Here is a 27,699-nt window from a genome sequence, read left to right as displayed (position 1 = left end):
GTCCTATATGTTACATAAGTATACCCAGATTGTTATGTTGTAAAATTGGAATCAGTCATTAAAAATAGCATTTGATTTAAATGCTCACTGCACTTTCAAGTGATGAATGTCACTTTTAGTTACAGCTACAGAAGACCCAATATTTGCAGTTGGGACAGAACCGCGGGCAGTACTATGGAGGGTCTCTGCCAAACGTCAATCAGATTGGAAACAGTGCTATTGACCTGCCTTTTCAGGTAAGTATTTTCATCTGTGTCTGTATGTCTATAACAGATTGGCTCATGTTGTTTTTTTCTAATTGTATTATTAGATATTACATTTCTTTTAATTGTAAAGGTATAACCATTGAGATATTTGTGTAGATTTTTACACTCTAGTGCATAGGTTTATTCAGCTATCGAGAGCCCCCTGATTGATTTTGATTGACAGCTGTACTGTGTACTGACTTTTACTGGCAAAGTGGTCAATCACATGGGAGGCATGGTGGCTTTTTTTTTTTGTGTTAAATGGCAGCCCTGACGGCAATGTAACTCACCCTGGCTGATTGCGTTCTTGATTGGAACGTTTCTTGTTCCAACACCATTCGGGTCCCACTGGCTCCCACTTGATCTCTACTTTTCCTGTCCTAACTCGGCAGTGCTTTTGAAGTGGCTGGAAGTCACTGTCTTCTAACAGCAATGGAACACAGAAATAACATTGCATTGTGGGAATGCGATCGGGACAGATGAGTGTGCAAGCTTGCTGCCAGGGCTGCAGAACAACAAAAAGGCAGACTCCCTCTTTAAAGGGAAGTTTAGAAGAATCTAAAAGACCTAAAAGTAAACAGTTAATATTCTCATGTACATTAGCAGTTAAAAAGGCCCCCCAGAATCAACTGCAGTTGTGGGCCCTTGGTAACCTGTCTGACACTGCTTGGTGCCCAGTGCTCACCTACTCTGGCTTCACTGGTGTATGCTATGTCCTCTTCTTTTAATAGGCTGGATTTTACATTTTTAGAAGTGTAGTACAACTCACTTTTTTGCATAATAGTTGCAGTTCATGCAAATCTCGATAAAAGCTAGTTTTAAACAAGAAATTAACAAGGATGAAAGACAGGTTTTTATTTATATATGTTATGCTAGATCATGATAGTACAAGCAAACTACATCTTGTAAAGCAAATATTTGAGAAGGTGAGTGCAAACTAACTCATACCTCCCTCTCAGCTGTCATTCCAATGAACTGTTCTGCTTTGCAGATTCCTTTTTCCTGTGATTTGTGTTTTCCTGAGATTTGTGTTGTAAACGACCGCCCACCAAGTCCTTTTCAGCCATGGTAGATCAGGAGATATGGTTTGCTTGTGGAAAGCACTCCCTTTAGAGTTAGGAGTAACATTTTGTAATGCTGGGATACTCTTCCAAGTTTGCTTTTACATTAATCAATTTGTTGGCTGCAAATGAGTGCCAATCAGCAAGATTGACTGTGATTCTGACTGTCTTCAGACCCCGCCTCCTCCGGCTGTAAATCATACCGGAGGAGGCGTTGGCAGCCTAAGGATACAGCAGGGGCCATGGGACTGGAGAGCCAGATGCTGTATCACAAGCAGCGCTGATGGTATGTATACACTGCAAGTGATCTGGAAACTCGCAGCACTGATATATACATATCCATGCTGTCCGTTTCCTATTATCGTCATTGGATATACAGGGAGATGTGCGGCCGATAATGATAAATTTTAAAGCGGGCACAAAAGACAGGATCAGCTTAGGATTGGGCATTTTCCTGATACTTAGCTGATCACTGTCACTTTTACACAGGACTATTTTTAGCAACACTCCTGGCTGATAATTGGCCCAAGCAAAAAAGTTCTTAAAGGGGTACTCCAGCGGGGGGGCATTTTTTTCCTGGGACTGGGTAGGAGGTGGCTGAGGGAAATGACGTCCACTCACCTCCCCGGTTCCAGCGGCGGTCTCGCATCGTGGCGCTCCAGTCCCCGGTTCCCGGCTGCTTCCTGGTGTCTGACGCGGGCCCGAGACGTGACGTCTCAGGTCCGCTCAGCCAGTCAGTGACGGAGGCGGGATCCGTTTCAAGTCCGCTCAGATCCTGCCTCTGTCACTGACTGGCTGAGCGGACCTGAGACGTATCGTCTCAGGCCCGCGTCAGACACCAGGAAGTGGCCGGGCACTGGGGACCGGAGCGCTGCGATGCGGGACCCGCCGCTGGAACCGGGGTGGTGAGTGGATGTCGTTTCCTTCAGCCACCTCACCGCACTGGGCCTGCCTCTAGTGCACAACGGACCTCATTAGCATTTTGGAATACATGCAAATATAACAAGAACCAAGCAAGAGTTGGTACATTCACTTTAAGCTTTATTATGCTGGCTTACACTTTTGTGTGACTGGTGACTACTGGAAAATGGTTTAGAAAAGTTACTTGTGGTTTTTTTTTACATAACAAGCATAATTGACTCTTCTACAACTGCTGTGCATAAGAAGAAGGGAATGGAGTGGAAAGGGTTAGAAAATTATGATATGTGCTTCCATTGCTCTTCAAATACGATTTTAGATATGATTTTGCTTCTACTTCGTTTCCATCTGTTTCTAAGGAAACTAGTTTGAACTGTATTTGATCCTTGTTTATTTTTCTCTTTTATGGAATAGGAGATTAAACACATACATCATGTTGTAGCGTTCAGTTTTGGGATGTCACATTTAATTCTGTGGAATTACTGAGCGTCATTCAACATTTTCATGATCCTGTTATTGTTTTCGTTAAAAAAAAACAAAAAAACCTTTAACCCCTTAGCAATGGACCTATTTTAAGCCTTAGCAACCATGCAGTGTTTATACTTTTTTTCGTTGTCACCTTCCAAAAGCCTTACCTATTTTTTTTATTTTTTTTTATTTTTTTTCCCCTTTTACTTTTTTGGGGCAACATAGCCATATAAGGGCTTATTTTTTGAAGGACAAATTGTTTTATATATAGCAATTCTGGAGCGTTTTTAAAAAAAAAAAGTTTTTGGGTTCATTTTGTATGCAGAATAAAATGTCACCTTATTATTTTAGGGGTAGGAAGAGGGAGCAGTAGCAAATCCCTCTCCTGCTTTCCCAACTGGAAAGAATACACCACTTTTCTGTCGGACATAAAACAGCTGATAAGTACTGGAAGACTTGATATTTTTTAATAGAAGTAAATTACAAATGTCTGGCACTTTCTGGTACCAATTGATTTAAAATAATTTTTTCTTTTTGTGAACTACCCCTTTAACTAGTAATGATATGATCACTGATGCAATACACTGGACTACTACTGTAGAGCAGTGTATTGTAACTGCCAGAATTATGCTGACAGACAATCTGTACAGCCATATATACGATATGCCCAGCTGCCGTAGATATTAATTGGTAGCCAGTGATTTCTTCTCTGGACTGCTCATAGGGTTACTAACATAGCCTGATCTGTTACATTTTGCTGTTGTGTTTTGACATCAGGATGTAAGGGTAAAATACCCACTTCAGGTAGTGACAGTGGGAGCAATACCGGTGTGGGAGCTTCTACTTATTCCCATCCTGCTGCAAAAATGTGTTTTGGTCAGAATAAGGCCTATTAGTGACTGCCATAAAAAGGTGTATTGGTCTTTTTACAGCAGGTTAAAGGGAACGTGTCATCAGAAAATGACCTATTGTTTATGTCAAGTTTAATATTTTAAACTTATTTAAGGGTGCCTTCATACACACTGGATCCGCAGCGGATTTATCGCTGTGGATTAGCAGCAAAGTCCGCTGCGGATACAGTGTCAGTGTATCCCTATGAGAATACATATTCACAGCAGGCCAGAGCATACATCACCTCCTTCCCACTCCGGCTTGCTTTGGGGGGTTCTTGGCGTCTGCTCGTCCCGCTCAGCCAATTAGTGCGCTGCCCCCCCCCACTGATTGGCTGAGTGGGACGTCCTGCCGAGAACCCCCCCAAAGCAAGCCAGAGCGGGGAGCAGGTGATGTATGCTCTGGCCGCCGGTGGTTAATTTACATACACGCAGCGGGATGTGAAATCCGCTGCGGATCCAGTGTGTGTAAAGGCACCCTAAGAGTTTTCAGTGATTTATTTTAAACTGTGTTACATAGTAACATAGTAAATAAGGTTGAAAGAAGACAAGAGTCCATCAGGTTCAACCTACAGTGTTACTGTCCTGAAATCTTGCAGTTTTTAGTCTGGCCACTAAGCTTACTTACAGTGTGGAAAATAAGTATATAATACACTGCTAAATTTGAAAGTCTGAATTTTTTATTGTAGCCTCACTTCATTTGTGAGACACAGAATCTATAAAAAAAAATCCAGAATTTCACAATGAAATATTAAATATTTAATTTGCATTTATCACACAAAATGAGTATTTGATCACTTACCAACCAGCTGCAGTGTCTGCAAATTTAGGGCACTATTACACTGAGCGATAATCTGCCGAATTAGGCTGATTTTGGCCGAGTATCGCTTCTTGTAATAAAAACAATGATCATTGTGTTAGGTCCTGACCTAGAATCAGCTGACATGCCTCACCACGCTTCCCAATATCTTCCTGGCTTCTGCCTGTTCTCGCACCTGCCACTGCAAGAACTTTATAGCCCGTCTCTGAAGTGACAGGCTGCTCAGCCAATCACTGGCTGAGCAGCCTGTCATTTCAGAGGCAGACTCCGCAGTTTTCCCAAAAGCTGCAGGACCAGGCATTAAAGGGAACCTGTCACCCCCCGTGCCGGGGTGACAGGCTCCCGACCCCCCGTTAGAGCTCCCTATACTCACCTAATCCCACCGGGTCCCGCTTCTGGAGGTGGTCGGCTGACGGAGATCTCAGCCGCTGCAGCCCGGTGCGCTCGCTGAGAGATGAATCCAACGCTCATAGAGAATGACGGAGCGCTGGACTCACCTGTCATTCTCTATGGGTGTTGGACTCATCTCTCAGCGCGCGCCGGGCTGCAGCGGCTGAGATCTTCATCACCCGACCACCTCCAGAAGCGGGACCCGGCGGGATAAGGTGAGTATAGGGGGCTCTAACAGGGGTCGGGAGCCTGTCACCCCGGCACGGGGGGTGACAGGTTCCCTTTAAAGAAGAATTCCACCCACCCCCCTGAAAAATAAAACCTATCTACACAGTGAGGAATCAGTAGTGGCTTCAATTCTGTGCAGTTTATACCTGCTCTGGCTGCTGTCAGTGCCCCCTACACCCTGATATTTTCTAGCTGATCGCTGCTTTCTACTTCCTGTCTGAATCCATGTCAGTGTGCTACAAGTGCCTACAACTCCCAGCATGCCTCACTGCACTGTCCCCCTCCCTCCCACCTCAGTCACCGCCCACTCTCCGCCCTCTCTCCCTAGTTGGGATTACCTCCCTGCCTCCCTTGATCTGTGGCCTGCCCCCATCTTGTGTGCAGCCTGCACTGTAACTGACCCTTTCCTGACTGTTTGCTGAGGTAACCTGCTGACAAGAAATTTCCCAGCTCAATCCACCATGGTAGAAGACACACTGTGTGATTTTATATCTGTGATTATGTGTACAACAATCATTTTCTACTGAAAGTGATTTTTACATATAACGTAGAGCTAGAAATATAAAACAACTACCAAACTACAACTACCATCATGGATGATCAGCAGTGTGAGATCGCTATTGTAGTTATACAAACTGGAGAGCCATTGCTTGTAGTTTTCCAAGCTTTGACTCTACAGTTTGCCTAAGTACAACCATCATCATATTCTGATTATAAGACCTGATGGTTGTGTCAGTAGTCGTATTTCTTCAAGCTATAATTCCAGAAATAGCAATACCACTACTCCAAGCATTTTAGTCGGTTCATAGAAGGGCTATAGTTTTGCTAGTTCTAGTCGTATTTCTTCAAGTTAGAATTCCACAACTAGCAAGCCTACAACTTCTATTATGAACTGTCAACAGACGTAGATGCTGGGAGTACTGCCACCACCATCATGCCTTATAATCAGGATGAGTGTGGGTTGTAGTTATGCCATACTACTACTCCAAGCATCCTATTATGAACTGTCAGCAAACTAGGATGCTTAGAGTAGTAGTTTGCTGACAACCACTATCATGTCCTATAAGGCACAATGATGGTGGTAGTAGTATTTGGAATTTTCCCTCTACAGATCAGTAGAAACAAATGAGCGTATGATCTATACAACTTCTAGGTTCATGTGCTTTGGATTACAGTATAGGGGTCTCCCAACACCCACCTCCAATCCCACATTTACAACAAGGGAAAACAAGTGTATTGAGGGTACTCCAGAGCCTCAGAAGGCTCCATAACAAAAGAAAAGTTGTCTCTCTCCCCAGGCACTTTATCTCTTCATTACCATACCTCCCAGTGTCCTGGGCACCTCCTCCGTCCTGTCATCCTCCTGTCATGTCTCTCTCCCTTCCCCCTATAACTCTCAGAAGTGCTGTGCCACTTGGCGGCTGCTGCTGTGTGTGGTGCATAGATGAGAAGAGGTCTGGTGAGCAGACAAAGGAAGGGATGTCACTGGGACCTGTGAGTCATCATCATCATCATTATCATCATCCCAGTGACATCCCTTCCTCTGCCTGCTCACCGGACCCCTTCTCATCTATGCACCACACACAGCAGCAGCTGCCAAGTAGCACGGCACTTCTGAGAGTTATAGGGGGAAGGGAGAGAGACATGACAGGAGGATGACAGGACGGGGGAGGGACACAGGCGCCCGGACACACTAGGGGAGAGAGACAAGACAGGATGATTGCAGCATGAAAACAGGGCACAGGAGGGAGCCCGCACACACTGGGGGAGAGAGAGAGACACACACTGCAGCAGGCTATGAAGGGGGAAGCCTGAGATCCCAGAGAGGGGGCGGTGCCACACTATAGTGCAGCCAATAGAGAGCGGGCCGTGACAGAGGGATGTGGGTGGAGATGCAGCCAGGGGCGGCCCTACAGAGAAATCATCCCAGGGAACACGTCACGGCCCCAAGATGCCGCCCGTGACGTGACGAAAGAGGTTTTGCAAGGACTACAAGACATCCGACCCTGGTAAGAAGTACTATATGTGCATAACTCGTGATTAATGTATATTGTTAATTTGTATAACTTTTTGGGGGCAATTCAATGCTTTAATATTGTTTTTGGCTGGAATACCCCTTTAAGATAGCGGGGAGCATGGTCAGGTATGTATGAACTTTATTATTTTACACTTAGGGCAAGGGCTGAACGAACATTGTTAACAATGTTTGTGCAGCCCGTGCTACACGTTATTCGAGCTGTGTAATAGCTGTGTAAATGAGCGTTGATCGGGCCATGTAATACAGCCCTTAGTCAAGAACTACAGAACACATCTGACCTCTGTAATTGCAAGAAAAAATTTTCTGTACCAAATATTAAATGCTATTTTTCTATTGTATCAAATACTTATTTCATGCAATAAAATGCTAAATAATTATTTAAAACTCATACAATGTAATTTTCTGGATTTTTTTTTTATTGAATCTGTTTCTCGCAGTAAGTAATTTAACATCTCCTGTTCTGTCTCCCGGGCCATATAGCTGCTGTAAAACATATCACTAAATGTTAACAGCAGTGTTGGCAAGATGGCTGTACCCATAATAATGTGCAGAAAAACAAATGCTGTATAATTGTGACGGGGAGTTAATTATTGGGGATCAAGAGAGAGCTGAGTTACTGAATGGGTTCTTCAGCTCTGTATATACAAAAGAAGAGGATGATAACACCGCATGTAATGTACTGAACTAGCTTAGGGCCCTATTACACAGGACGATTATTGTGCGAAAAATCGTTATTTTCGTTCAAATTTCAACGATAATCGTTTTGTGTAATTGCAGGCAATGAACAAAAAATCGTTCATATGTCGTTGATTTAGTTTTGAACCTAAAATTATCGTTAATCGTTCGCTGTAATTCCACATTCATTCGCTTAAGTTCCGCATTTGTTCTCTAAGCATTCAGTGTAATTGCACATTGTTCATTGTTTTAATGGGATCAGAAGGAGTTAACGATCTTAGTAACGATCGCAATAACGATCGTAACTAATGACTATCGTTCAGTGTAATATGGTGAACGATTTCAAGTTAACGATAAACAATCTCGTTTGCGATTGTTTATTGTTAATCATTAAAAATCGCTCAGTACAATAGTACCCTTACTGTCGATATGGTCCAAGATAAATTAACCCCTCAAGGACCCGGACAATTTCCATTCTTGCGCTTTTGTTTTTTCTTTGTGCTTAAAAGGTCATAGCGTCTGCGTTTTTTCACCTAGAGACCCACATGAGCCCTTATTTTTTGCACCACTAATTGTACTTTGCAATGACAGGCTGAATTTTTGCATAAAGTACGCTGCGAAACCAGAAAAAAATGAAATGTGTTGTCAAATTGAAAAAAAAACAAAAACGTTTTTATTTGGGGAGCTTTCGTGCTTACGCCGTTTGCCCTAGGGCAAAACTGACTTTATACATGTTCCTTAAGTTGTTATGATTACAACGATATGTAACGTTTATTTCATTCAATTGAAACCTTTTTTTTTTAAAAAATAATGTTCCTTAAAATTGCTCTATTACCATGCGTATAGCGCTTTTATTCTTTAGTCTATGGGGCTGTGTGGAGTGTCATTTTTTTTGCGCCATGACCTGTGCTTTTTATCTGTACCTTGTTTGCGCATATGCGACTTTTTGATCGCTTTTTATTACAATTTTTCTTGATTTGTTGCAACCAAAAATGCACAATTTTGCATTTCTGGTATCACTACACTGATCTCTCATTGAGATCTTTGCAGTATAGCTAGAACAGATACGGGCATAGCTCCTCTGCAACTGGCTAATTAGCGGGCATGGCGATCAGCTAATTGCCACGGTCCCAGGCTGCAGATAGCACCTGGGATTAGGCCCCGTTCCCACTGAGCAAAGGTAGCGGAATTCCGCAACGGAATTGTCTGCCGCGGAATGCCATTAGCCTCCCGCTCATAATGGGAGTCTATGGGAGGCGCGCGCTCCTGCTCTGTACGCGCTGCAGAATGAATATGTTCATTCTTCAGCGCGTACAGAGCAGGAGCGCGCGACACCCATAAACTCCCATTATGAGCGGGAGGCTAACGGCATTCCGCGGCGGACAATTCCGTCGCGGAATTCCGCTACCTTTGCTCAGTGGGAACGGGGCCTTATGGCAATTCAGGGTGGGGTCGCCGCACGGCCCCCCTCTGAACACCTTTAATGACGCCAGGGTGTACATTTACGTCCTTGGTCGTTAAGGGGTTAAATAAACTAAATGCAAGCAAAATCCGAGGTTCTGATACATTACACCCCAGAGTTCTTAGCCTTGTATGAAATACTCTGTGATTCTATGGTGACAGGTATTGTGCATAGGAACAGGCTTTAGGCAAATGTAGCTCCGATCTTCAAAAAGGGCTCTAGGACTTCCCCAGGTAACTATAGACCCGTAAGCTTAATGCCCATTGTGGGAAAACTATTTTAGGAGCTTATAAGGGACTACATTCAGGAATATGTAGGATGTATAGTAAGTGATAACCAGCATGGTTTTACTAAGGATAGAAGCTGTCAAACCAACCTGATATGTTTTTATACACAAAAACACAGAAAAATGCAGCTCAACGCAATGGCAACATACAGACTCACTACAGGCATGAAAATAGTTAAAAGCAGCCCCCCAACTGCTAAAAAAAAATTCCCCAAAAAATAGTAAGGCTCTTGGTTACCATTTGCAAACAGTGTAAACCACCCCACCATAATAAGGTGGCCTCATGCTCTGGGTGGACCCTACACTGTACTATGGCCTCTCCATATCATGTAATACGCCTATGGTCTGGGCATGCAAGATCCATCTTATACCGGCCAAAGTATTTACACCACCTGGGTGGGATGGGTGGAGTGCACAACCAAGTAGAGGCAGCCACTCCCCCCCCCCATCTGGAACATGAAAAAAAAAAAAAAAATTTGGTCAGCTCTCCTAGAACACTGTTCACACTAGGCAGGAGCACATTGCTATGGCTGAAATTGAAAAAACACAGAAAAATGCAACAGCTCGCCGCAATGGCAATATTTTTATGAAGAGGTGAGTAGAAGACTTGATAGGGGGGGTCGCTGTGGATATAGTCTACCTAGATTTTGCTGAAACATTTGACACAGTCCCTCATGAGCAACGTGTGGGTAAATTAAGGTCTATTGGTTTAGAAAGTTTAGTTTGTAACTGGATTGAAAACTGTACTCAGAGAGTGGTGGTGAATAATTACCCCAAGGTTCAGTATGGAGCAGCTAGCAGGGAGGATGATGGGCATTGTAGCCATATAACACACACCAGCTAGCAGGGGGATGATGGGGGCTGTAGCCATATAACACGCACCAGCTAGCAGGGGGGATGATGGGCATTGTAGCCATATAACACACACCAACCAGCAGTAGGGATGATGGGGGTTGTAGCCATATAACACACAGCAGCCAGCAGGGGGGGATGATGGGCATTGTAGCCATATAACACACACCAGCCAGCAGGGGGGATGATGGGGGCTGTAGTTTCACTATTCCTGCTGTCAGGGCATGCTGACCACTGACCCAGCAGGGTGACCTGGATTTGGCTGTAGAGTAATCTGCAGCTTACAGCCCCCCCCCCCCTTCTCAGTCAGAGTCGGGCCAACTGTAAACTCCCCACATTGTTAATGTCTGCACCGGGAGTTTCCTGCCACCCCGCCGCCCCCTCCTCACACGCCTGCCGCCCCCACCTCATAGTCCTGTCCAGATGTAGTGGCTGCATCTCCTCCTGCCGCCCCCTCCTCCAGCCTTCTCCTCTCCCGGACACACCTCTCTCCCTCTACAGCTGTGACCCTGCTCTGCCTGCAGTCATTAGCCAGTCATTAGTCAGTGTGACAGCAGCATTTATATAGTTACATAGCTGGCACAAGCAATAGCTATGTGTCGGCTATTTGAATTTGGCGCTGATGGGGGAAGAGGGTGCGCGTGCCGAGGAGATGACAGGTGGGGGCAGGGGGCGGCACACAGAGAACACGGCCGGTGCTCATAGACCAGCCGGCCGTGTTCTCTGCACTATACTTCATGTTAAACTGCATAATAGCAGGCGTTCATGTATGAGGCGTTCATGGTGCTGTGTACTATGATAGCAATTTATGATATATTTTATGACATGACAAGCATAGAATGGAAGTGAAGGCAGGATGAAGGAAAGTTTAGGGAGGGAAGCATTTACCTCACTATAGTGATGGCTGGGCTGCGGCCTTGTATGCTGGCTCCTCTATGGCAGAAAGCATCCAGCGGTACTTACAGCTGCGATGTGCAGGACTGTGGAGTCAGTAAGCCTCAGCTCCGGCTCAGACTCCTGAATTTTATCAGGACCGACTCAGACTCCTAAATCAGACAGCGACTCCTGAGGGAATAAGGAAAGATATAAAGCAGATTCTCCTGTGTGAGCAGCGGATACAGATAGTCTCCAGCTAGGGCTGGGCGGTATACCGCAAAAATACCGATACCGTGACTGGCGTCGGTTAACCGACCTCAACTTTGCCAGGACGGTATCTGCGGTATTTTTCCTCCCCTCACCCAGCGGCCGCATGCTCTGCTCCACTCAGGCTTCCTCGCGTCCCTCTTCCTCCGCTGCCTGGCCTGGGTAAAACTATTCTGCTGTCTGGGGGGGGGGGGGGGGGGCGTGCGCCATGTGTGACGCTCGGCTCAGGACACTGATAACAGTGCTGCTGGGGGTAAAGAAGAAGGCTGGAGATCTGACAGGCTGTTTCCAGGTAGCAGCTCCCCCTCCAGTGTGTGCTCATCGCTGCTGCCGGACGGCTCTGGAAGCTGCACTCACAGCGAGCCGTGGCCCCCCCTCTCCCTCACATACAGCGGCTGCAGGGGGTCAGGTATAGGTCAGCACATCCTTCCTCCACCGGGCACCGCACTCTGTCCCGCGCAGGAATCCTCGGCGCCCGTTATCATTTGTCAGTGTTGGAAGCAGCCGTGTGCGACGCTCTGCCCGGGACACTGACAGCAGATATATGTGACAGGGAGGATTCCTGTGCGGGAGAGAGAGAGCGGTGCCCGGGGGAGCAAGGAGGTGCCGACCCCATACCTGACCCCAACTGTATGTGCTGGGGGGGGGGGTGTCAGGGCAGAACAGCAGGTAAAATAGATAGATTGATATGAGAGAAATTAGATAGATTATAGATAGATAGATAGATAGATAGATAGGGAGATAGATATGTCTCATATATCTATCTCTTATCTATCTATCTATCTATCTATCTATCTATCTATCTCTCCATCCATCCCTCCATCTCCTATCTATCTAGTATCTACTATCTGTATATCATCTATCTCCTATCTATATATCATCTATCTCCTATCTATATAAAATCTATCTATCTATATTAGATCGATAGATTATATATAGATAGGAGATAAAGATATGAGAGAGGAGATATATTATAGATAGAATATATACAGATCGTAGATAGATACAAGATAGACAGATAGGACTTCTATCGATATACTGTATAATCTATCTATAATATATCTCCTCTCTCTAATATCTATCGATCGTTGATCGATAGATAGCTATAGCAAACAATATAGGCAGCACTGTGGGTGCCAGCAGACAAATCCTAGACCTTGGATCAAATCAGCTAGTAAAAAATACTCTGCAGCACTCTGATGGTAGTACAAATGTGGAAATGTGGATTTATTCCATAAAATGATGTGCAGCAAACTTTATAAGTAAACCACAGGGTTCTGGCATCTCCTATGTCTCCTAAGTGCCACTTGAAAATGGCATAGGAGACGCCGAAACGTCGTGTTTCAAATGGGTGTGGTTTTCAAAAGGGGGCGTGTCAATTATCGCTCAATTTATTGTTACCGCGGCAATATGTACGATAAACCGCGATATTAATTTAGGCCATTATCGCCCAGCCCTATCTCCAGCCTCCCATGTCATGAACAACTCAGAACTAGACTAGATGGAGCAGGTGGTCTTTTCTGCTGACAGTCTTCTATGTTTCTTACTACATATTTACCATACGCAAAGAAACTCTGCTAACAATGCCAGAGCGCGTACAGGCAACGGGATCCGCCGGACATTATCCAAGCGAATTCCGTAGTCTGATCCCACCCATAGCGTGCGTGTGCACACCCACACACACAGCCTGCTTCAGCCGTAGCGTACAGACATATCTATAGTTCACCTTAGGTACTGCACTTTATAACACATCCTACCCACCGATATACAATCTCGCCATCCGTAGTACCCAAAATTGTAATTATGCCCCCTTGTGTAGCCCATGTGGTATTATTTCTCTTACTAGAACCCCCTAATACTGGCCCATAAAGTAAATACCGCCACAATGTAGTTACCTCATATTTTCCCCACACATAAGGTAATCACACTACCACCCCACAAGTAGTTAATTCCCCAAATAGCACAATACTGCCCCACAAGTAGATAAGTCTTTTATTGGTGCCACAGTATTATCCCACAAGTGGATAAGTCTCCCATTGGTGCCACAATACTACCCTACAAAGTAGTTAACTCTCTCAGTAGGGCTACATAGTTCCATTGGCCTCACAGAATATGTGATCAGCAGTCAGATCAGGGTTTCTCATTCCCTGACTGATCCCTGGCCTTATCATAAAGTCCTACAAATGTTTGTTTGCCCAGTCCTGCGACGTCCTGTGGGCCATTTAAAGGAAATCTGTAGGTTTCCTTGGGCCAAAAAGCCTGGCACCGCGGGCCAGAGTTTGACATGTCTGGTCTATGATGTCCAACTTATCCAGATCCCATTATCTACTGGGGTTGCTATTTTTGAATAAGTGAATAATAGTACTCTGTATAATCCTTTTGCACCACATTTTTCTATTACATGTGTTACATATCTTCATGTAGCTAAAAAATTACCTGTCATTAAAAATAGTTTTTGACATGTAATCGTGCATGTTAAAATTTACTGATCACAGCTCATCTCTCTATTGGGACCTGCTGTAATCAGGAGACAAAGCCGGGAAGAGAGTGCAGCAGCAGTGCAATCCACTTCCAGACTATCTCCGTAACTGATAACAATAGAAGTCTATGAGACTACATTGTCAGAATTAGTGAGCAGCTGGCAACTCTCTCCCCAGTTAAATATCCTGATCACAGCTGGGATAAGTAACTTTTGCTATGTCGAATGACATGACCGAAATGATGTTGGGTCCAACAGCACTGTGTGGAGGTCTGCTAAGGTCTGGTGCACGCCTGATAGCCTATCATCCCGTTTGTGGGCAAAACTATAGCTTTGCCTCTCCAATCATAATGGGAGTTGTAGTTTTGCAACAGCTGGAGAGGCACAGTTCCCTACCCCTGCCATAGAGGGGTACACTTTCAATAGATGTATCTTCCTGAACAATTTAATGTAAAACACGGCTTAAAACACAGCAAAGGTTACGCATCTGTCCAGGTCACATAAGGACAAGGGGGAAAGATCTGCACGCAAGATGCGGCTAGTAACATATATTCAGTGACCTGAAAACATTTTTGAAGGGAAAAATACCTGAGACAACTGGTTCTGGGAAGAATAAATCTTTAAATTTTGATATTCTAGGGATTAATAGTGTAATTTGTTGGCCTATATTTAATATAATAAGCAGATCTATATGTGAATACTGCACATGCACACCCCTAAATCCCAGCTGTATTACAGAATCCATGCTGCATCACATGGTTTACCCTCTGCAATATGGACATGTAGCAGGAGATTAATGAAACATGGTGTAAAGTGAAACTGACTGTTGCCCCTAGCAACCAATCCGATCCCACTTTTCATTCCTCAGACTCTTTGGAAAGGTGGAATCTGATTGGTTGCTAGGGGCAACAGAGCCAGTTTCACTTTACACCATGTTTGATAAATGCCCCCTATAGTGTTTCCACACTGCCTCATATTCTAAACATGACAATGTCATGTGAATAAGCCCTTAGGTATTGCACAAATCAAGCAAAAGGTTAAACATTCATTTATTCACCATAAAACTTGATTCACATATATATTTTTGGCCAGTGTTTTGTCCTCATTTAGGAGCGCATTTTTAGCCCAAAAATATTTTTTTTTATGACTCTGAGGCTACATTCACAAGCAGTAAAATAAAATCTAAATACAATGTAATTTTGAGAGAAAATAAATCAGATGTGAACAGATAAAAAAGGCTGTATTTTGCAAAAGCAGGTCCTTAATAATTAACATGTTCATTATTTGTTTATTTGGATGGTTGTAATCAATTACTTTAAAATTATGGCTGTATTTTGGTTTCTCTATTGTATGTGGACATAGCCTGACTCTTACTGACACCTGACCAGTCAGTTATTGTCGCCCAAAGATTCTTGTTTGATATTTGTTTAATTTGCAATTTTAGTACAGGCTTTCTAGTATACTCAGTCTGTGATATACTAATTATGTCAAGCCACCTTGATGAACTGTATGTGCTAGCAAGGCTTCACATTTCTGATTGTGTGATCAGTGTCAGCAGCAGTACTAAATACACAGTATGTGTATGAGTCAGAAATCATCTGCGTATGCCTTGGGAGAACTCACATACAAAAATATATCCCTGGGGCCAATTACTACCTTTTTAATATCTTAGGGTTCCCTGATTACACGCTTTTTTTTTTTTTTAATATAGTGGTCTTGGTTTAAGAGTAACTTGGAATAAGAACGTTTTATAAGAAGAACTCACGGTTTTTCAAAATTGTGACTTGGTGTAAGAGCATTGCTTTGGTTTAAGAGCTCCCTGTTCTGGGTGGGAGGAAGAGTGGAGGAGCAGCATGGTCAAATGGCAACATTTTCAATACCCTTTAACTATTGCTACTTATCCTGCTTTTTTTCATTTTTTATCATTAGGTAGTAGGGGCCCAGTTTATTATACTTTGGGGCCCTGTGAATTCTAGTTACATACCTGTTTATGAACAAACGTGAAGTTAACTTTCTTTTTTTGTTTTTCATTTAACCCCTTCACGACCGAGGACGTAAATGTACGTCCTCGGTCGGGTAGAGGAGTTTAGAGTGGGGCCGGGCGGCAACCCCACTCTGAACCGCCGCGATCCCGGGTGCTAATAATAGCCTGGGACCTCGGCTGACAGCTGCATCTAAATGGCTATTTGTCACCATCATTGGTGGTGTAGTGGGCAGATCGCATCTCAATGGGAGATCAATGCTGTGTATATAGATGTCCCCCAGGGGACTTCTAATTACTATGTAAAAAAAAATAATAATAAAATCATTAAAAAAATACCCCCTTCCCAAATAAAAATTTAAATCACCCTTCTTTTCCCATTTTATAAATAAAAATAAATAAATAAATACACATATTTGGTATCGGCGTAATCGCCCGAACTATTAAATGATCACATTCCTGGTCTCGCATGGTAAATGGCGTAAGTGCTAAAACCCGCCAAAGTGCAAAAATGCGCATTTTTGGTCTCATCAATCCAAAAAAATTGTAATAAGTGATCAAAAAGTCAATCAGCCCCATAGACCAAAGGATAAAAACATTATAAGCATGGTAATACAGCAATTTTAAGGAGCATTTAGATTTTTAAAAAGGTTTTCATTTTTTAAAAGCCGTCAAATAAAATAGAAATTATACAAGTTACATATCGTTGTAATCGTACTGACTTTAGGAACATAGATAACATGTCAGTTTACCATAGGGCAAATTTAAATTTCACTGCGCAAATATTTTTTTTCCGGTTTTGCAGCATATTTTATGGAAAAAATTAAGTCTGTCATTGCAATGTACAATTAGTGTCGCAAAAAATAAGGGTTCGTGTGGGTCTGTAGGTGAAAAAAAGGAAGTGCTACAGCCTTTTAAACGCAAGGAGGAAAAAGCGAAAGCGCGGAAACTAAAATTTAGCATTTTCCTGAAGGGGTTAAAAAATGTTTTTAAAAATATTAACCCCCTCCAAAATATTAACCCCCTGCAAAATATAAGTTGACATCACCCACCCCTTCCCATTTTACAAAAAAATATTTAATATATTTTTAGATTGCACTAAAAATATATTTTCACAGATTACCTCACTTTCTAGGGGTAGTGCGGAGCTAAAAAATTATTCACAGAATAACACACATTACAAAGTTATACAACTTTGTAATGTATGTTATGTCTGTGAATTGCCCCCTTCCCCGTGTCCCACCACCCCCGCCCGTGGACCCGGAAGTGTTGGTGCATTATACATTACCTGATCCGTGTCGAGCCCGTCCGCCATCTTGTGCCAAACGTCATCTTCGGATGGACGGCCGAATCGCTGCCGCCGTTATGACACGGCGGAGGGGGGCGGCTGTGATTCGTCCGTCCGAAGATGACGTTTGACACAAGGTGGCGGACGGGCACGACACGGATTAGGGTGAGCCCCTGTCCCTTCAAAACCTAGCCATGTTTTGGTTACACCAACTACATCAATGTGGTTCTCCAAAACCAAGGCCTTAATCTCCCCCCATTCTGGCATTAGTAAACATACACTTTACATTGCCACCAAGTTTAAAACATTCAATATCTCTGTGTTTTTTAGAATTTTTGTGGATACAATTATTTTCACTGCTTATTGGTGTTACATGGATCTCCTTATCCATTGCCCTTGCCCCCTGCAATGACAGGCTTCTTCTCTACCCAGCTCTGTATTTTGACCCCTCTTTATCATCGGTCAGTCACACCAATCGGGTCAGCATAGAACGTGACCGGTACACTTTAAAGGTTTATTTGGGTTTATTCTTTTTAAAACTAGCTTAATGCAATATTACTATACTCCATTTATCTGTAAAATCAGCCGTTGTCTAGTAGAGTCTGTCTAAAGCAGACTGTTAGTAGAGTTCACATGTGAGCCTCAGAGGCCTTTAGAAGACCTTAGGCTGCCATGCTAACCAAATGGCATCTGGCGATTACATTGGGGGGTGCTAATGGGAATTTAGATTGACAGTTTGGGCATCAGCAGTGATTGTGGTATTGAGGGTTAAATCACCAGGATCAGTGCTATTACCTATGTTGATCATTAGTGGAAGATATCAGATATAAACTTCTGCATATGAAGTGGGCTCAGCTCTACTTCTCCTGCCTATCACAATATTGTACCTGGGCCAGTCAGAACGGGTCAAGATAACTATATAAGACATTTGAATGATATTTTTATAAAGATCATCCATGGTTATGCATCTTATTAACAAAAAGGAACTGGCTATTTCTTGAAACGTCTTCTTTCTGTATGTCGTTTTTTATCTTTATGTAATACATGTTTATAATGCAGTCTTTCAAACGTTTAATACAGAAATGTTTTCAAAACTAAAACTTGCCACTAGACTGCTCATATGAAAATTGTACCGACATGACCTACAGCCAATGCATAATGTGGTATCTATCATCTAAACAATCACATAGCTAACAAAGGTATACAGTACTCACTTATTTTTATCTTTACAGACACCTTTTCCATCTTCTGGATTAGATACAAGTAGGACAACCCGACACCATGGTCTTGTGGACAGAGTATATCGAGATCGAAATCGCCTTGGATCCCCACATAGAAGACCTTTGTCAATTGATAAACATGGACGTCAAATATCCTTACTCAGAATCTCTAAAAGTTATTTTATGCTGACTAGCTAGTCCTAAATATATTTACTTGTTTTTTTTTTCTTCTAAGTATTACGTCATCTGGGCAGTCTCCTGCTACTGAAGAAAAGATCTCTTCATATTTGCATAAAATGAGAGATCTGCCAGTCACCCTGATGACTTGTTTCCAGCCGAAGTAACAACAATGAATACACTGCTTGCGCAGCTTTAGGCTATGTTCCCACAATGTAAACATAAGGGTTACAATGTGTGGATCCATGCCGAGCCACTGTGTCCATAACACACATCTGACTAATTTTTATAGGTAAGGTTGAGTATTTCTCCATTTTAAATGTTCCACATTAAGTTTTCATCCAGTGACTTCAAAGCAAAATAGATTTTCCTACCATTTCGGTTTACATTATTATATTATTATTATTTTGCATCGATCTATGTCATCTACATAGATCTGTCATTTACATTATTATATTATTATTATTTTGCATCGATCTATGTCATCTACATAGATCTGTCATTTACATTATTATATTATTATTATTTTGCATCGATCTATGTCATCTACATAGATCTGTCATTTACATTATTATATTATTATTATTTTGCATCGATCTATATAATCTACACTTGATTTCTAGGGCTTGCTGAAGCGCTCCTGTCACTGTTTGATCTGGACCCCGACAGTTCTAGTTCTAGTTGCCGGAGGTCTCTTAGGCCACATTCACACACACGTAGTGCAGGCTGCGGACCGCACTATAGAATGTGCATCTGTAGTGCTCAGTGCTTCACGGAGCACTACATTCACACATCATTACCCCACCGATGTCCATTTTTTTTGCGGCACGGATCACGGCCCCGTATACATGTACGGACGTGTGAACAATTGTGCCCGCAATTGTGGACAGAACAACGGATGTGTGAATTAGGCATTACTTTCCTCCCGGCAGACAGATTGGTGATCAATGCATAGAGTCTGCCACAGACAGGCTCTATGCAATGATCACAGATAACAATGATCAGTGCTATGCTTGCTATTGTTATGCATAGCAATGATCTTTCAAATAAACTGGTGTCAGAAAGTTATATAGACTTGTAATTTACTTCTATTAAAATAATCTTCCCATACATATAAGCTACTATACATCCTGCAGGAAGTGTTGTTTTGTTTACATTCAGACAGTGCTCTTTGCTGACATTTCTGGCTAAGACAGGAACTGTCCTGAACAGGAGAGATTTTCTGGTTCAATGTTTTTATTAGTTTTTTTAAGAACATATTACAAAAGAGAAAAAGCTATGAGCACTGACTTTAGTGCCAACAGTAAAGTTAACATGCTTGTACAACAAGCTAACATATGGGTTAACAAAGATAATAGAAACAATAGTAATAACATTTGGTATATTATATAGATATAAAATTGTGGAAACATACATTTAGCCTGGTAAAATTACATTAGGTGTAGCAACTGCTGAGCAAATTGGTGTGAGGTATACTGGTTTGTCAGTAAAGACAACATACGAGGTAAAGAGAGAAAAATAATATATTATAATATAAATGTCCTCAAAGCCGGTATGTGAGCTGTCCCATTCCATCCATAAACCCCATTTGCGTTGTGTTGAGCCAGCGCCATATGCTAAAACCTTTTCAAAATGGAAAGATTAGTTTACTGCTATTATATACTCATTTTCTGGAGGGAGGGTACAAGTTTTCCAGTATCTGGCTAACACTGTTTTTTCATGTATAAATAGTAGACAAGCTAATGGTCTAATTGTGGGAGGAATAGAGTGGGTATCCAAGAAAAGAAGGCTCTTGTGGGGCCTCAGGGGGGCAGCTGTACCTGTAGTACTCTGTTAATGATTTTAATGCAGCAGTCGCCTCAATTCCTCCAGCATTTGTCTGATGTTCCTGGGTAGATATGTGCCAGTTTCATGGGTGTGAAGTACGATTGCAAGATGGTTTTTATAGCGGATTCTATATCATACTATCACCTCAATACATCTAAAACTCAGGCCCTACAACTTAATTTACCCAAGGAGGTATATACTAACATAAAAGAGAAATTTTCCTTTGACTGAAAAGCAGAGGGAATAGATTATTTAGGAATCACACTGACAACCCCACAAGATAGGCTATACGCAGCTAACTATGAACCTTTGTTGAAAAGGGTGGCTGAAGAAGCCCAGATACTGTTTAAATACGAGATTTCCTGGATTGGTAGGGTGGGCTCCTGTAAAATATTTCTATTGTCCCGATTCCTATATGTGTTTCGTACTGTCCCAATAGCTCTACCTGCCCGCTTTTTTTTTACTAATGCCCAAAAAATTATTAATTCCTTTGTTTGGGCAAGTAAGAGATCAAGAATTGCCACAAAAATTATATATATATATATTATATTGCCTCTATGGTAGCGGGAATTAGAAAATGGTGGAAAGCAAAGTCGTCCGCTCCGTGGATACAAATAGAATCCAATGAAGTAGCCTCACTTAGCCTTAATCATGTTATGTTCCTCCCTTTCTGGAAGGGACTAGTACTAGCGTCTCTCCAAGCTTGGAAACAGTACCACATTTCCTCAGACTCCAACGCTGAACTTCACTCCTCTGTAATCCCTCTGTCATTTATTGAAGTGAATTGACCAAATCTTTTACTTTCCGAATGAAAAGCTAATGGTGCGTTTACACAGGCAGATTTATCTGACAGATTTTTGAAGCCAAAGCCAGGAACAGACTATAAACAGGGAACAGGTCATAAAGGAAAGACTGAGATTTCTTCTCTTTTCAAATCCTTTCCTGGCTTTGGCTTCCAAAATCTGTCAGATAAATCTGTCTGTGTAAACGCACCATAAGGGTCTAACCACTACAGCACAATTCTATGAGGCTGATCTTCTTCCTACCTACCTCTCTACCAAAGTCTGCAGGATGAATTTAATATACCAAAAGAAGACTTCTACACATTTTTATTATAAGTAAGACATTTTTTTTTGCAAAAGCTGAGACCTTCAGGAATAAGGGTGAAGAAAACAGTATTTTTATTATTTTCTAACAAAAAAGTCCTGCGTGGTATATATGAGCAATTAAATAACCTGACGTCCTTTACAAAAATGCAGCCTTTTGTGATCTTGGGAGCAGGCGCTGGGCTGGCAATTTAGTGACAAAGATTGGCAAGCAGCCTTTTCTGATATACATAAAACCCTCACAGGAGAGGTTTTCTGTGGGGATTTGCTACTGCTCTGAACAGTTCTTGACATGGACAGAGGTGTCAGCATAGAGCACTGTTTCTGAATGTAAATAAAACAACACTTCCTGCAAGACATATAGTAGCTTATAATTAATTTTTTTATAAACTGTTTATTTTTCAGTTTTTCAAATTTTAAGTTTTACAACAACCAAAGAAAAAAAAAACACATATATTACAGAGTCTCGAGATCAAGCATGGCAGATATATGATACAGTCAAAAGTCTCATACAACAATTCAGCAGTGTATCCGCACATAATAGCTTCTAATTAAATTTTTAAATAGAAGTGAATTACAAATCTATATAACTTTCTGACACCAGTGGATTTAAAAGAAATGTCCTTTAGGGGTTAAAATTGTTCTATTACTATCCCTATAACGCTTTTACTTTTGGTCTATGGGTCTGTGTGAGGTGTAATTTTTTGCACCATGATCTGTACTTTCAATCAGTATCTTGCTTGCATATGTGACTTTTTGACCACTTTTTATTACAGTTTTTCTTGATTTGATGTGACCAAAAATCAGCAATTTTGCTCTTTGGCATTTTTTTTTCACTTGCACAGTTTACTGTGCAAGATCAGCAATACGATAAATTTAATAGTTTTGGTGGTTCCGCCCACAGCGATACCAAATATGATTTAAACTTTTATTATTGGATGGAATTTTTTATCAATGAAACTTTTTTTTTTTACATAGTAATTTGAAGTGCCCCTGGGGGACTTGTTAAAGGGGTTATCCAGTGCTACAAAAACATGGCCACTTTCTTTCAGAGACAACACGACTCTTGTCTCCAGTTCAGGTGTGGTTTGCAATTAAGCTCCATTCACTTCAATGGAACTGAGCAGCAAAACCCCGCCCAAGCTGGAGACAAGAGTGGGGCTGTCTCTGGAAGAAAAAGTCCATTTAGCGCTGGATAACCCCTTTAACTACACTGCTCTGTCATAGAGATTGATGCATACTGAATTAAACCATGAGATCAGTGGGATTACTATGGGTTGCTTAAGCCCATAGTAATCTAGTGCCAAGCTGACATCAGCGTCATTGCGGCGCAGAGGCCCAACCTGGCAGGTAGCACGGATTGCCCTTCCACAGTTGCTTGATGGGGGTTGTCCGCCCACTATACCACCACTATGACTGTTTTAATAGCATTTAAATGCAACTGTCAGTTTTGAAAGCTGCATTTAAAGAGCTAATTAGCTAGGTGCGGCAATTTGCCCAATAATGTCACTTAATTTCTTGCAGATTAAACCTTTTTTCCTTACATCACAAGATACGTAGATAGCTGCCCCTATGGAACTGTGTATTTATCGCCTCCACCTGATACCAGCTGGAGACGGTAGGTCTTATATTTTTCTGTTACATATTTATGAAACAGTTTGCTTCAAAAACGCTCAGAATTGTGACTGTTCCTAAAGATTTTGTTCTAGCGTAACTATTTATGAAAACCTTGGTGATAGCAACCACAATGTAGTTACTTTCAGCTAAAAGTGTAAAAAAACAAAGACATGTCGGGATGGTAAAAACCTTAAATTATAAATTATAAAGATTAAGCTCTGCACTTAAGTCTATAGACTGGTAGAAGCTGTTTGCAAATTCTTTTTTTTTTTTTTTTTTTTAATATACATCTTTATTTAGGGTGCATTCACACGTACAGGATGTGCACACGTATATGATGCTGATGCTGTTTAGATCAAATCTGCTGCACATCTGCACCATCAAATCCACTGTGATACGGTACATGTGAAGCTACTGTTAGGATTTTTCTCATTTCATATAAAAAAGAATTTAACTAGATCACACTTATAGTAGCAGCATATTTACCTTAACAAATCCAACAAAATAATTTTGAATACAAAAGTCACTTTTCAAATACATATATTATGTTTTATATGTTATCCAACAGAGACTGAAGCGGTAACCCCTTCCACACAAATGTAACTAGCCACTCTTATACCTCATATGATTAGGGCTAGTAACCTCAATTTGCCTATCAAAGGGAATCCCCACTAACGTTTGGGAAAAAGATCTTTTAAAAGACAAAGTAGCCCCATTTGGGAACGGGCTGAGGAGAAAAGGGACACGGATCCGACAGGAGGCGAGGAGACGCAACAGAGGCACAGCCCCCCACGTGACCAAGGACCCCTTCAATTCAATTATGATTCGGTTATCACACCTCTCACCAAGAGAGTCCATATACGTAAATCCTATAGGTATATCCTATATAAAAATGAAAGGTCCCGTCCCTGCCAGATGTACAGGAGGGGAGCGGGATGGGGAAGAGCTCCCTATAGAAATGAATGGGAGAATCTCCACACTGGTGATGTGATTAGCGCTGCAGCACCCCAGCAGTAATGGCAGTTGGAAGCCTTAGCAAACAATAGGATTACTACTTCCTTTTTCAAGGGGAGCTGGAATCTGATTGGTTGCTAGGGCCAGCTTTTTGGGGACAGATCCACAGAAATAAATGGTAGACCCCCTACTCTAACTATACAGTACAGGTATACAGGACACTACAGATATACAGGACTCCAAAACTATACACCAAGGGTACACAGGACCTCCCCAAACTATATACTACAGGTATACAGGACCCCCCCCCCCAAACTATACAGTATAGGTATACAGGACCCCAAAAACTATACACTACAGGTATACAATACACCCAAAACTATACACTACAGGTATACAGGACCCCCAAACTATATACTACAGGACCTCCACCAACTATATACCACAGGTATACAGGACCCCCCCCAAACTATACACTACAGGTATACAGCACCTGCACCAATTATATACTACAGATACACAGGATCCCCAAGCTATACACCACACCTCCACCAACTATACAGTACAGGTATACTGGACCCCCTAACTCTGCACTACAGGTATACAAGACCTTCAATAACTATATACATAACAAGTATACAGAACCCCCAAACTATACAGTGCAGGTATACAAGACCCCCCCACTCTACACTACAGGTATACAGGGCCCCCCAACTCTACACTACAGGTATACAGCACCTTCACCAACTATATACTTCAGGTACACAGGACAACCAAACTATACACTTCAGGTATACAGGACCCCCCAAACTATACACTACAGGTATACCAGAACCCTGAAGTATAAAATACAGATATCCAGGACGCTCAAACTATAAACAACAGGTATACAGGACCTGCACCAGCTATATATTACATGTTTATAGCACCTTCACCAACTATACAGGACCCCCAAACTATACAGTACAGGTATACAGCCCCCCAACTATACACTAAAGGTATACAGGATCCCCCTCAACTGTACACTACAAGTATACAGCCCCCACCCCAACTATACACTACAGCTATACAGGACCCCTAAAAACTATACACCTTTGCTATACTGAACCCCTTCAACTATACACTACAGGTATACACAAATTACACTGATTAACCCAGATGAAACAATATCTTTTAGACGTTTGCAGTGTTCTGTTAAGAACCATTTGCAATGACAATAAACAAGGCCCAAGGTCGATCACTGCAGGTGGTGTCATAAATCTGGATTCTGCATGTTTTCCACATGGACAATTGTGTGTTGCTGCTCCAGAGTTGTATCAGGTAAAAATCTTTACGTCAATGCACCTCGCAATAACTGCCAATGTTGTATGTAACCAGGCTGTATACAACACTGCCAATGTTGTATATAATCAGGCTGTATGTAACACTGCCAACGTTGTATACAACCAGGCTGTATGTAACACTGCCAAAGTTGCGAATAACCAGGCTGTATATATCACTGCCAATGCTGTGTATAACACTGCCAATGTTATATATAACCAGGCTCTGTATACAGTCTGATCACATGACATCTCAGTTTGGCTTGTAGGTATTTAAAATGTTTAAAGTTTTTAGTTCATTTCTAATGTGCATAAGCTACAATTTACATGAACAGTGCAGAACTGTCGGCGTATTTAGGGCTATATAGGGCTCCTGGCGATTTCCCCTTAAAATAAAAAAGGGGGGTATAGCTTGGCCTCCTGGGCAGCCTTGGAACAAATCTAATTAACACACTGACACTTTATACCCGGGCAGCGCCGGGTACATTTTCTAGTATCCTATAAAGGCACAAGTTGCCCCCATGCGGAGCAACAACAATATGTAAAAACACCCATGAGGACAACTAAAGTTCAAAACTCTTTTTAGGTTTCACTTGAAGGCGCAAGCTCATATAATGAAACTTTAAGCACCCTTGTTACTCCTCTTCGAGCCAGGCCACAGACTCGCATTAAATAAAAACATAATACACACTATTACCTCCCTAGACCTGGAGATTTAGGGTCCTTTTACTTGGGCCAATGGTGGTGGCTCGATGAATACTGTAATGACCGGCCATCTGCTAGATCAGCGGTCGTTTACTAGGCCTATTACACGGCCCAATAATCATTTAGCAAGGGCTGCACGGACATTGTTACCGATGTCCTTGCAGCCCTTGCTTAAAAAATATACATTACTTATCCACGCTCCAGGGCTCCTCCTGTGGTCTGCTTCTTCACTGGTCCCGCGCACTGCAGCTTCAGAGCGGCCTGTCTGAGCTGCACAGTCCCAGCCAGCTCAGACAGGCCGCTCTGAAGCTGCAGTGCATGGGACCAGAGAAGAAGCAGGAGGAGCCCTGGAGCGTGGAGAGGTAATGTTTATTGTTTGCAGAATCGTCAGCCACCAGCCGCACATTGCTGTTACACGTAGCGATGTGTGGTCAGTGGCCAATATTTTAGGTTTGGTCCAAGAGCAACAATCAGCAGATGATTGTTTCATCCACTGATCATTGTCTCTATTACACCGAGGCTGAAATGGTCCGATTCAGCCAATAATTGCTTAGTGTATAAGGGTCCTTAGTGTCATTCAACAAGCCCCAAGAAGTGGGGGACCCAATATGTTTTTGATCTGGAGAGCTGTAGTAGTTTAAATCGGTACATTTATACCTCAATCCGGATTATAACATGGAGATGAAGGGCGACAGCTTCTTTATATGTGAGCTTGAGTTAGCAAATTTTAATACAGATAATTAATAGATCTTTAAATCAGTACTGAATAGCCTCTGCTAAATGTATCCCTATTGGTAACAAGTGTAATCATAACCCATCTGATGTTAAAAGGGTTATAAATGACAAGATTAAAAAAAAACAAAACTACAATTCGGAGGGGTAAGCTATAGGCTTTAAAAATTTCAAAGCGCTTAATAGGATCTGTAAAAAGGTATTAAAAGCAGTGCAAATTCACAGGTAGCCAAACAAAGCAAAACAAATACCTCAAAAAATTTAATATTTAAGTATAAAAATAAAATTAGTTTGTGTAAGACCCCTAAATAATGGTGATGGAAATTGATCACTGGGGATTGGCAGAAGGCAGACCTACTGAATATGTTCTTTAGCTCTAAATATACAGTAGAAGACGGAGGAGCTAAGGTAGCTGGGTCCAGTGTAGACTGAACTAGCTTAACCCCTTAAGGACCAAGCCAAATTTTATAGATATGACATGTCACTTTATTAATTAATAACTTGGGAATGCTTTTACTGATTGTGGCGACTCTAAGATTGTTTTCTGGTGATATATTCTACTTAAATTTGAGTCAATACTTACAGCGAATTGTCATAAAAAAAACCCATAATGTGAAAAATTGCATTTTTCTAACTGAAACTTTTTGCTTGTAAGAAAAAAATTTTGCCACATAAATTAGATGCTAAATAACATTAGCAATATGTCTACTTTATGTTGGCAACATTTATTAAACTTTTATTTAAATTTTAAAGACAATAGAAAGCTTAAAAGTTTAGCAGCAATTCTCCAAATTGTTGCAAAAATTTTTTTAGGGACC

At 41.9% G+C, this 27,699-nt stretch overlaps 1 protein-coding gene across 3 annotated transcripts in view; it reads left to right on the top strand.

Annotated features, from left to right (window-relative positions):
* The window catches only part of CRTC1 (CREB regulated transcription coactivator 1), a 131,029-nt gene that overhangs the window by 15,994 nt on the left and 87,336 nt on the right, over positions 1-27,699 (top strand). For 2 of the 3 annotated variants that reach the window (XM_069962475.1, XM_069962474.1), the window contains exons 2-4: positions 120-236; positions 18,457-18,594; positions 23,111-23,172. In XM_069962475.1, coding sequence (XP_069818576.1) covers positions 120-236; positions 18,457-18,594; positions 23,111-23,172 — 317 coding nt within the window. The remainder of the gene's footprint in view (positions 1-119; positions 237-18,456; positions 18,595-23,110; positions 23,173-27,699) is intronic. The other variant, XM_069962476.1, reaches the window with a different exon arrangement.

The sequence above is a fragment of the Dendropsophus ebraccatus genome, chromosome 3 (assembly GCF_027789765.1).
Source record: "Dendropsophus ebraccatus isolate aDenEbr1 chromosome 3, aDenEbr1.pat, whole genome shotgun sequence".
Lineage (NCBI taxonomy): Eukaryota > Metazoa > Chordata > Amphibia > Anura > Hylidae > Dendropsophus > Dendropsophus ebraccatus.
The sequence above is the reverse complement of the archived record's forward strand: the minus strand, read 5'-3'. Positions and strand labels throughout refer to the sequence as shown.